This window comes from Nerophis ophidion, linkage group LG13 (assembly GCF_033978795.1).
Source record: "Nerophis ophidion isolate RoL-2023_Sa linkage group LG13, RoL_Noph_v1.0, whole genome shotgun sequence".
Lineage (NCBI taxonomy): Eukaryota > Metazoa > Chordata > Actinopteri > Syngnathiformes > Syngnathidae > Nerophis > Nerophis ophidion.
Window position 1 is genome coordinate 5,367,756 of NC_084623.1, and position 12,500 is coordinate 5,380,255.

At 37.8% G+C, this 12,500-nt stretch overlaps 1 protein-coding gene across 6 annotated transcripts in view; it reads left to right on the forward strand.

The window, feature by feature from the left end:
- Positions 1 to 12,500, forward strand: part of LOC133564151 (LIM and senescent cell antigen-like-containing domain protein 1) — a 73,061-nt gene that overhangs the window by 10,807 nt on the left and 49,754 nt on the right. Inside the window, exon 1 of one of the 6 annotated variants that reach the window (XM_061918290.1) lies at positions 80 to 356. The exons of the other annotated variants lie outside the window; for them this stretch is intronic. Within the exon in view, the coding sequence (XP_061774274.1) occupies positions 259 to 356 (98 nt within the window). The 5' untranslated portion in view covers positions 80 to 258. Of the gene's footprint in view, positions 1 to 79; positions 357 to 12,500 lie in introns of those variants that run through there. 6 annotated transcript variants of the gene reach the window in all.

Genomic DNA, 12,500 nt, shown 5'->3' on the forward strand with positions numbered 1-12,500 from the left:
AGACTCCAATGCCTCTCCCGTCCTCTCAAGCGTTTCCCTGCTACCTGCAGCAGAGCGGTGATAGGTGTGCAGGCCGTCAGACCACACCTCTGCGTGTCCTTCCTCCAGGACCGTGCTCCCTGGAGGTGTGTCAAACCTACACCGGGGCAAGCCACCTTTTTTCCTTGGATCAAGCCTGAACACACACACACACATTTGTGGCCTGGTGGGTGTTGTGGTCCTGGCAGACGAGGAAGGAACAGGCGAGGTGGCTGGGAGATGACCTCCTTGAGACTGAAGGCGCTGGCAAACTCCGACTTGTACAGGCGGAGACAGGAGAGGCCGGACAGCTATGGTGTGCTGGGGGACGCTTTCAGGTGTGGCTACCTTTTCTTTTTTCTAGAACGTTTGTTGCCAAAGTTCACCGAGTCCACGGTTTCTGTTCGGTCTTTCCCGGTCTGTGGTCATTGAAGCCGTTTGTAGCCCGAGTCTGTGCTTTGGTGTGCAACCAGGAACATTCTTTACTTCCTCTGCGTACTTCTGATGACTTTAGGGCGCCATGGTTTTCTTTCTGCAGGCTTGTCACAAGATTTTATCCTGAATCACCGGTTGAGGATTATCTCTCCCCTCCCTCCCACTGCCCCGTTTTCGTCAATGTGACGTGGGAATGATTAAGTGGTCCTTTGTTTTGGTTTCATTATCATTCCTTCTTTATCTTAAGGCGAGCGCTCGGACTTTGACCTCACGTTTGTAACCAATCAAACGAGGTCTTTCATTCCTCTCCGATGAGAATTGTGGCGGCAGTTCTTCCCTCCTCAAGTGTTTGCAGGAATGTTGCAATGTGAAGAATGTAGACACAAAGAGGGGGTTCTGTCTTCTGAGGTGTTCCCCCGGTCAACTTAGAGTCATACACACCTAAATACTGTAGTCTTGTCTTGTGAAGTGAAGTTAATTATATTTATATAGCGCTTTTCTCCAGTGACTCAAAGCGCTTTACATAGTGAAACCCAATATCTAAGTTACATTTAAACCAGTGTGGGTGGCACTGGGAGCAGGTGGGTAAAGTGTCTTGCCCAAGGACACAACGGCAGTGACTAGGATGGCAGAAGCGGGAATCGAACCCGCAACCCTCAAGTTGCTGGCACGGCCACTCTACCAACCGAGCTATGCCGGTACTTCATACCAATATTCTGGTGCCGCCATCAAAACGTATTTACATACATTTCAAAAGATCACAAAAAAAATGTCAATATCGGCTTTATTTGAACAGAAAATCAAAGAACCGTTTTGTATTTACAAACCCTGTTTCCATATGAGTTGGGAAATTGTGTTCGATGTAAATATAAACAGAATACAATGATTTGCAAATCCTTTTCAACTCATATTCGGTTGAATGCACTACAAAGACAAGATATTTGATGTTCAAACTCATAAACTTTATTTATTTTTGCAAATAATAATTAACTTAGAATGTCATGACTGCAACACGTGCCAACGTAGTTGGGAAAGGGCATGTTACATCACCTTTTCTTTTAACAACACCCAGTAAACGTTTGGGAACTGAGGAAACTAATTGTTGAAGCTTTGGAAGTGGAATTCTTTCCCATTCTTGTTTTATGTAGAGCTTCAGTCGTTCAACAGTCCGGGGTCTCCGCTGTCGTATTTTACGCTTGAGATGGTTTCCACAGGAAACCATCTCAAGCGGAGGCGGATCAGCAGCGTAGAGATGTCCCCAACCGATACACAGGCGAGCGGTCCATCCTTGGTCTCGACTCTGGACAGCCAGTACTTCATCCATGGTCATTGGACCGGACCCCCTCCACAAGGGAGGGGGGGAAATAGGAGAAAAAAGAAAAGAAGGGGCAGATCAACTGGTCTAAAAAGGGAGTTTATTTAAAGGCTAGAGTATACAGATGAGTTTTAAGGTGAGACTTAAATGCTTCTACTGAGGTAGCATCTCGAACTGTTACCGGGAGGGCATTCCAGAGTACTGGAGCCCGAACGGAAAACGCTCTATAGCCCGCAGACTTTTTTTGGGCTCTAGGAATCACTAATAAGCCGGAGTCTTTTGAAGGCAGATTTCTTGCCGGGACATATGGTACAATACAATCGGCAAGATAGGCTGGAGCTAGACCGTGTAGTATTTTATACGTAAGTAGTAAAACCTTAAAGTCACATCTTAAGTGCACAGGAAGCCAGTGCAGGTGAGCCAGTATAGGTATATATGTATGTATATATGTATATAAAGGTATATACAGTATAGGTATATATGTATGTATATATGTATATAAAGGTATATACAGTATAGGTATATATGTATGTATATATGTATATAAAGGTATATACAGTATAGGTATATATGTATGTATATATGTATATAAAGGTATATACAGTACAGGCGTAATATGATCAAACTTTATTGTTCTTGTCAAAAGTTTAGCAGCCGCATTTTGTACCAACTGTAATCTTTTAATGCTAGACATGGGGAGACCCGAAAATAATACGTTACAGTAATCGAGACGAGACGTAACAAACGCATGGATAATGTTCTCGGCGTCTTTAGTGGACAAATTGGAGCGAATTTTAGCGATATTACGGAGATGAAAGAAGGCCGTTTTAGTTACGCTTTTAATGTGTGACTCAAAGGAGAGAGTTGGGTCGAAGATAATACCCAGATTTTTTACCGAGTCACCTTGTTTTATTATTTGGTTGTCAAATGTTAAAGTTGTATTATTAAATAGAGGTCGGTGTCTAGCAGGACCGATAATCAGCATTTCCGTTTTTTGGGCGTTAAGTTGCAAAAAAAACTTGGTATTGTCACGCCCTCATTGGGGTCCTTCAGGCATTGGAGGGGCTGTCACGCCAAATTTCTTCCGGGGGGAAGGTTTTTGTAGGGGAGAAGAAATTTGGCGTGACAGAGCCTTTGTTTGTTTACTTACTACTAAAAGACAAGTTGTTCCGTCATATTTACTTATTTAATGCCAAAATTGTTCTTAAATTGCAATAATAAATGTATGTTTTCTGTTGAAATGAAGCCAAAAATGACATTTTTCTCTGGTTGTCTTTATTCTGATAGGTATCAGAACGAAATGTGGTACCAGTATCAGAATATTGGTTTCAGGACAACACTCGGCAGCATAAAACCTTGACTGGACTGGAACAACTCGAATTGAAACTGTTCTTTATTTCCTTTTTTCGATACAGTTTATTACTGATATCGTTATTTGGCGTTACTAAATAGAGTTGATGTCAGATTGATACCTGATGGAACTGATATTATTTGTGGGTGGTCCGTTTTTAAATCCTTGCCGTGACAGGAAGAAGGACCTGCCTAGAAATGCAAAGCTGACCTCATATGAGTATGGAATGAAGACTTTGTCAATATGACTAAAGCACCTCTAGCCTAGTATCTTGTTTAGAAGTTTAGAACATAGAGCGGGTTTTAACTTTCTTATTTGCTCCTTTTGTGTTTGTTTGAGTTGTAGGCCTGGCTGCTCAAGTGGTCCCGGACCTGAGTAGTGCAAGGTCAAACAGGGCGTAACTGTGTGTGTGTGTGTGTGTGTGTGTGTGTGTGTGTGTGTGTGTGTGTGTGTGTGTGTGTGTGTGTGTGTGTGTGTGTGTGTGTGTGTGTGTGTGTGTGTGTGTGTGTGTGTGTACACACTTAATGGCTTGCCAGGCAAAAAACAAGCGGTGTTCATGTGTTGCCATGGTTACTGTTGACACTGTACATGGTCCTCACAAATAGCCAAGACGTGTATGTGTGTGTGTGTGTGTGTGTGTGTGTGTGTGTGTGTGTGTGTTCTTGTATTTCTACCTTCTTGAGACATCGAGGAAAAGTCCCTTCCATATGAGGAGGTGTGAACAAGTTAGGACATAAGTCATGGTCCCAATACGGAAAAACATTTCATTTAGTATAGAAATAATAGACAAAAAGGAGGGAATTTTCAAATTGACTGTGTGTCGGTTTTAAAAGTACTCCCCCTCTGGTCAACATATGAAATAACAAGTGTGTGTAAGATATTGAAATGCGCCCCTTTTTGGTCAAAATGTATTTAAAAAATATGATACAATTTTTTTATATAGAGACATACTGTAATAACTTGAAGTAAATAATGAAGACTAAAAAACTATTACAAGCAAAAAATTCCCCCCCAAAATAACTAAACGCTTTTATATTTGCACAGTTTAATATTATTAATGTTCTATATACAAATCTTTATGTACCTAGAAAGGGTGGTCCTAAAGAGGTAGGCATTTTTCACCGCTCTCTAGAAGGTAAGAAGTGTGTGTGTGTGTGTATGTGTGTGTGTGTATGTGTGCATGTTTGTGTGTGTGTTCTTGTATTTGGACCTTCTTGAGACATCAACAAGGAAAAGTCCCTTCCATATGAGAAGGTGTGAACAAGTTAGGACATAAGTCATGGTCCCAATACGGAAAAACATTGCATCTAGTATAGAAATAATAGACAAAAAGGAGGGATTTTTCTAATTGACTGTGTGACGGTTTTAAAAGTACTCCCCCTCTGGTCAACATATGAAATAACAAGTGTGTGTAGGATATTGAAATGCGCCCCTTTTTTGGTCAAAATGTATTTAAAAACTATAATAAATTATTTTATATAGAGACATACTGTAATAACTTGAAGTAAATAATGAAGACTAAAATGATATTACAAACAAAAAATTCTCCCCCAAAATAACTAAACGCTTTTATATTTGCATAGTTTGTTAATATCATTAATGTTCTATATACAAATCTTTATGTACCTAGAAAGGGTGGTCCTAGAGAGGTAGGCATTTTTCGCCGGTCTCTAGAAGGTAAGAAGCGTGTGTGTGTGTGTGTGTGTGTGTGTGTGTGTGTGTGTGTGTTCTTGTATTTCTACCCTCTTGAGACATCAACGAGGAAAAGTCCCTTCCATATGAGGAGGTGTGAACAATTTAGGACATAAGTCATGGTCCCAATACGGAAAAACATTGCATTTAGTATAGAAATAATAGACAAAAAGGAGGGATTTTTCAAATTGACTGTGTGTCGGTTTTAAAAGTGCTCCCCCTCTGGTCAACATATGAAATAACAAGTGTGTGTAAGATATTGAAATGCGCCCCTTTTTGGTCAAAATGTATTTAAAAAATATAATAAAATTTTTTTATATAGAGACATACTGTAATAACTTGAAGTAAATAATGAAGACTAAAATGATATTACAAACAAAAAATTCTCCCCCAAAATAACTAAACGCTTTTATATTTGCATAGTTTGTTAATATTATTAATGTTTTTATATACAAATCTTTATGTACCTAGAAAGGGTGGTCCTAGAGAGGTAGGCATTTTTCGCCGGTCTCTAGAAGGTAAGAAGTGTGTGTGTGTGTGTGTGTGTGTGTGTGTGTGTGTGTGTGTGTGTGTGTGTGTGTGTGTGTGTGTGTGTGTGTGTGTGTGTGTGTTCTTGTATTTCTACCTTCTTGAGACATCAACAAGGAAAAGTCCCTTCCATATGAGGAGTTGTGAACAAGTTAGGACATAAGTCATGGTCCCAATACGGAAAAACATTGCATCTAGTATAGAAAACATTGCATCTAGTATAGAAATAATAGACAAAAACAAGGGATTTTTCAAATGGACTGTGTGTCGGTTTTAAAAGTGCGCCCCCCTGGTCAACATATGAAATAACAAGTGTGTGTAAGATATTTAAATGCGCCCCTTTTTGGTCAAAATGTATTTTAAAAACTATAATAAATTATTTTATATAGAGACATACTGTAATAACTTGAAGTAAATAATGAAGACTAAAATGATATTACAAACAAAAAATTCCCCCCCAATATAACTAAACGCTTTTATATTTGCATAGTTTGTTAATATTATTAATGTTTTTATATACAAATCTTTATGTACCTAGAAAGGGTGGTCCTAGAGAGGTAGGCATTTTTCGCCGGTCTCTAGAAGGTAAGAAGTGTGTGTGTGTGTGTGTGTGTGTGTGTGTGTGTGTGTGTGTGCGTGTGTTCTTGTATTTCTACCTTCTTGAGACATCAACGAGGAAAAGTCCCTTCCATATGAGGAGTTGTGAACAAGTTAGGACATAAGTCATGGTCCCAATACGGAAAAACATTGCATTTAGTATAGAAATAATAGACAAAAACAAGGGATTTTTCAAATGGACTGTGTGTCGGTTTTAAAAGTGCGCCCCCTCTGGTCAACATATGTAATAACAAGTGTGTGTAAGATATTGAAATAAGCCCCTTTTTGGTCAAAATGTATTTTAAAAACTATAATAAATTATTTTATATAGAGACATACTGTAATAACTTGAAGTAAATAATGAAGACTAAAATGATATTACAAACAAAAAATTCCCCCCCAATACAACTAAACGCTTTTATATTTGCATAGTTTGTTAATATTATTAATGTTTTTATATACAAATCTTTATGTACCTAGAAAGGGTGGTCCTAGAGAGGTAGGCATTTTTCGCCGGTCTCTAGAAGGTAAGAAATGTGTGTGTGTGTGTGTGTGTGTGTGTGTGTGTGTGTGTGTGTGTGTGTGTTCTTGTATTTGGACCTTCTTGAGACATCAACAAGGAAAAGTCCCTTCCATATGAGAAGGTGTGAACAATTTAGGACATAAGTCATGGTCCCAATATGGAAAAACATTGCATCTAGTATAGAAATAATGGACAAAAAGGAGGGATTTTTCAAATGGACTGTGTGTCGGTTTTAAAAGTGCGCCCCCTCTGGTCAACATATGAAATAACAAGTGTGTGTAGGATATTGAAATGCGCCCCTTTTTTGGTCAAAATGTATTTAAAAACTATAATAAATTATTTTATATAGAGACATACTGTAATAACTTGAAGTAAATAATGAAGACTAAAATGATATTACAAACAAAAAATTCCCCCCCAATACAACTAAACGCTTTTATATTTGCATAGTTTGTTAATATTATTAATGTTTTTATATACAAATCTTTATGTACCTAGAAAGGGTGGTCCTAGAGAGGTAGGCATTTTTCGCCAGTCTCTAGAAGGTAAGAAGTGTGTGTGTGTGTGTGTGTGTGTGTGTGTGTGTGTGTGTGTGTGTGTGTTCTTGTATTTCTACCTTCTTGAGACATCAACAAGGAAAAGTCCCTTCCATATGAGGAGTTGTGAACAAGTTAGGACATAAGTCATGGTCCCAATATGGAAAAACATTGCATCTAGTATAGAAATAATAGACAAAAAGGAGGGAATTTTCAAATGGACTGTGTGTCGGTTTTAAAAGTGCGCCCCCTCTGGTCAACATATGAAATAACAAGTGTGTGTAGGATATTGAAATGCGCCCCTTTTTGGTCAAAATGTATTTAAAAAATATGATACAATTATTTTATATAGAGACATACTGTAATAACTTGAAGTAAATAATGAAGACTAAAATATTACAAGCAAAAAATTCCCCCCCAAAATAACTAAACGCTTTTATATTTGCACAGTTTAATATTATTAATGTTCTATATACAAATCTTTATGTACCTAGAAAGGGTGGTCCTAAAGAGGTAGGCATTTTTCACCGCTCTCTAGAAGGTAAGAAATGTGTGTGTGTGTGTATGTGTGCATGTATGTGTGCATGTTTGTGTGTGTGTTCTTGTATTTGGACCTTCTTGAGACATCAACAAGGAAAAGTCCCTTCCATATGAGGAGGTGTGAACAAGTTAGGACATAAGTCATGGTCCCAATATGGAAAAACATTGCATCTAGTATAGAAATAATAGACAAAAATGAGGGATTTTTCAAATGGACTGTGTGTCGGTTTTAAAAGTGCGCCCCCTCTGGTCAACATATGAAATAACAAGTGTGTGTAGGATATTGAAATGCGCCCCTTTTTGGTCAAAATGTATTTAAAAACTATAATGAATTATTTTATATAGAGACATACTGTAATAACTTGAAGTAAATAATGAAGACTAAAATGATATTACAAACAAAAAATTCCCCACCAATACAACTAAACGCTTTTATATTTGCATAGTTTGTTAATATTATTAATGTTTTTATATACAAATCTTTATGTACCTAGAAAGGGTGGTCCTAGAGAGGTAGGCATTTTTCGCCGGTCTCTAGAAGGTAAGAAGCGTGTGTGTGTGTGTGTGTGTGTGTGTGTGTGTGTGTGTGTGTGTGTGTGTGTGTGTGTGTGTGTGTGTGTGTGTTCTTGTATTTCTACCTTCTTGAGACATCAACGAGGAAAAGTCCCTTCCATATGAGGAGGTGTGAACAAGTTAGGACATAAGTCATGGTCCCAATACGGAAAAACATTGCATTTAGTATAGAAATAATAGACAAAAAGGAGGGAATTTTCAAATGGACTGTGTGTCGGTTTTAAAAGTGCGCCCCCTCTGGTCAACATATGAAATAACAAGTGTGTGTAAGATATTGAAATGCGCCCCTTTTTGGTCAAAATGTATTTAAAAAATATGATACAATTTTTTTATATAGAGACATACTGTAATAACTTGAAGTAAATAATGAAGACTAAAAAACTATTACAAGCAAAAAATTCCCCCCCAAATATAACTAAACGCTTTTACATTTGCATAGTTTGTTAATATTATTAATGTTCTGTATACAAATCTTTATGTACCTAGAAAGGGTGGTCCTAGAGAGGTAGGCATTTTTCGCCGGTCTCTAGAAGGTAAGAAGTGTGTGTGTGTGTGTGTGTGTGTGTGTGTGTGTGTGTGTGTGTGTGTGTGTGTGTGTGTGTGTGTGTGTGTGTGTGTGTGTGTGTGTGTGTTCTTGTATTTCTACCTTCTTGAGACATCAACGAGGAAAAGTAGCTTCCATATGAGGAGTTGTGAACAATTTAGGACATAAGTCATGGTCCCAATACGGAAAAACATTGCATCTAGTATAGAAATAATAGACAAAAAGGAGGGATTTTTCAAATGGACTGTGTGTCGGTTTTAAAAGTGCGCCCCCTCTGGTCAACATATGTAATAACAAGTGTGTGTAAGATATTGAAATAAGCCCCCTTTTGGACAAAATGTATTTAAAAATAAAATAAAAATTATATATAGAGACATACTGTAATAACTTGAAGTTAATAATGAAGATTAAAAAACAATTACAAACAAAAAATTCTCTCCAAAAATAACTAAAAGCTTTTATATTTGCATAGTTTGTATATATTATATTTGCATGGTATTTATATATTGTTATTGTTGTAAATACAAATCTTTATATATCTAGAAAGCGTGGTCCTAAAGAGATCGGCTTTTTTCGCCGGTCCCTGGAAGGCAAGAAATACACAAGTGTGTGTGTGTGTGTGTGTGTGTGTGTGTGTGTGTGTGTGTGTGTGTGTGTGTGTGTGTGTGTGTGTGTGTGTGTGTGTGTGTGTGTGTGTGTGTACATACACTTGATGGCTTGCCAGACAAAAAACAAGCGGCGTTCATGTGTTGCCATGGTTACTGTTGACATTGCACACGTCAGTGCGATACATACTTCAGCCTGTGTCTGCTTGCACGGCTCCGCTTGAAGAATTGCTATTATTCCAGAATTTGTAGTCACAAAGCTGTGAATGTTGTGGACCACCTACAGTTCTTGTCACTGCAGGCTCCTGTTTTGTAACTCATGCCCGCTTCCCTGCCAGGGTTGTGTCAGGAAGGACGTCCGGTGTGAGAGAAAAACAACAACAAAGCCAAATGTAGGTATCAATTCGATACCAAGTAGTTACAGGATCGTACATTGGTCATATTCAAAGATCTTCTGTGTCCAGGGACGTATTTCCTGACTTTATAAACAATAACAAAGACAAAATATAATCATTGTAGTATTGACTATATACAGCTCCAGCACTTGGTATCGTTACAGTCGATATTTGTATGGATCCACTCATTTGTTTACATTTAGGAGTGCTAGCTTGCTGTTAGCGGTGAGCTATTATATCCTACAGTCTGTAGTGAAACATTATTAGCTAGTCCCCGTCCTCCAGTTCTCCGGACGTGGACTTTGGGGTTTGGATTGTTATTCCGATGCAAAGGAAAGTTGACACGAGCGAGACGTGAATGTAAGTACATATTTATTTTTAAACACTGTAACCAACAAAAGGCGCGCACAGGGGTGGAGAACAAACTTGACTACTGAAAACAAAAACTACAACAAAGGCGTGACTATGGACAAAATAACAAAAGACACTAACTGTGGCATTTAAACAAACCAAAAACTTACATTGCATGGACAGGATGATTAAGCAGCATGGCTTGGCATGAAGGCAGTTGAGGTATAAAGTCGCCAGGCTGACTTCTTGGCAACTTCCGGTTTAAATAATAGCTATGATGAGTGCAAACAGGTGTGAGACATGAGGACAGGGGCGTGACATGAGGACAAGGTGAAAACTAAGGAGTTGCTATGGTAATAAGACAAACAAGGAAGTGCAGGAACAAGAACTGAATGTCCAAAAACAAAACATGATCCCATAGACATGACACCAGTGATAATGATACATGTAGGAAACTCACTCTATTTGTCACCATGGAGGCAGGGATTAGTGATTTAGAAGTATTTAATAGAGAAATATTGTAAGTAGTTTAGGCTGTAAAATAAATGCTAACTGTTTGCATGCCAACGTTTAGTCAAATTTACAACCGTACATCTCAGAGTATTATAACTTGGTACTTGACACATCTCAACTGTTAGCATGCTAACTTTTTTTTGCCAAATTTACAGCTGATCACCTCAGGGTCTTATAAATTGGTACTTGACACATGCTAACTGTTAGCATGCTAACTTTTTTATAGCCAAATTTACAACAGTACACGTCATATGACTTGGTACTTGACACATCTTAACTGTTAGCATGCTAACTTCTTTTTGCCAAATTTACAACCGATCACCTCAGAGTCTTATAAATTGGTAGTTGACACATGCTAACTGTTAGCATGCTAACTTTTTTTTTTGCCAAATTTACAACCGTACACCTCAGAGTCTTATAAATTGATACTTGAAACATGTTAACTGTTAGCATGTTAACGTTTGCATGCTAACTTTTTTTGCCATACACCTCAAGAGTCTTATAACCTAATAACTTGACACATGTTAACTGTTAGCATGCTAACTTTTTTTAGCCAAATTTACAACCGTATACATCAAGTAATATAACTTGGTACTTGACACATCTCAACTGTTAGCATGCTAACTTCTTTTTGCCAAATTTACAGCTGATCATCTCAGGGTCTTATAAATTGTTGCTTGACACCTGCTAACTGTTAGCATGGTAACTTTTTTATAGCCAAATTTACAACAGTACATGTCAAGTCATATGACTTGGTACTTGACACATGCTAACTGTTAGCATGCTAACTTTTTTAGCCAAATTTACAACCGTACACCTCAGAGTCTTATAAATTGCCACTTGACACATGCTAACTGTTAGCATGCTACATTTTTTAGCCAAATTTACAACCGTACACCTCAGAGTCTTATAAATTGGCACTTGACACATGCTAACTGTTAGCATGCTACATTTTTTAGCCAAATTTACAACCGTACACCTCAGAGTCTTATAAATTGGTACTTGAAACATGTTAACTGTTAGCATGTTAACGTTTGCATGCTAACTTTTTTTGCCATACACCTCAAGAGTCTTATAACCTAATAACTTGACACATGTTAACTGTTAGCATGCTAACTTTTTTAGCCAAATTTACAACCGTATACGTCAAGTCATATGACTTGGTACTTGACACATCTTAACTGTTAGCTTGCTAACTTCTTTTTGCCAAATTTACAGCTGATCATCTCAGGGTCTTATAAATTGTTGCTTGACACATGCTAACTGTTAGCATGCTAACTTTTTTATAGCCAAATTTACAACAGTACACGTCAAGTCATATGACTTGGTACTTGACACATGCTAACTGTTAGCACGCTAACTTTTTTTGCCAAATTTACAACCGGACACCTCAGAGTCTTATAAATTGGTAGTTGACACATGCTAACTGTTAGCATGCTAACATTTTTAGCCAAATTTACAACCGTACACCTCAGAGTCTTATAAATTGGTACTTGAAACATGTTAACTGTTAGCATGTTAACGTTCGCATGCTAACTTTTTTTGCCATACACCTCAAGAGTCTTATAACCTAATAACTTGACACATGTTAACTGTTAGCATGCTAACTTTTTTAGCCAAATTTACAACCGTATACGTCAAGTCATATGACTTGGTACTTGACACATCTTAACTGTTAGCATGCTAACTTCTTTTTGCCAAATTTACAGCTGATCATCTCAGGGTCTTATAAATTGTTGCTTGACACATGCTAACTGTTAGCATGCTAACTTTTTTATAGCCAAATTTACAACAGTACACGTCAAGTCATATGACTTGGTACTTGACACATGCTAACTGTTAGCACGCTAACTTTTTTTTGCCAAATTTACAACTGGACACCTCAGAGTCTTATAAATTGGTAGTTGACACATGCTAACTGTTAGCATGCTAACATTTTTAGCTAAATTTACAACCGTACACCTCAGAGTCTTATAAATTGGTA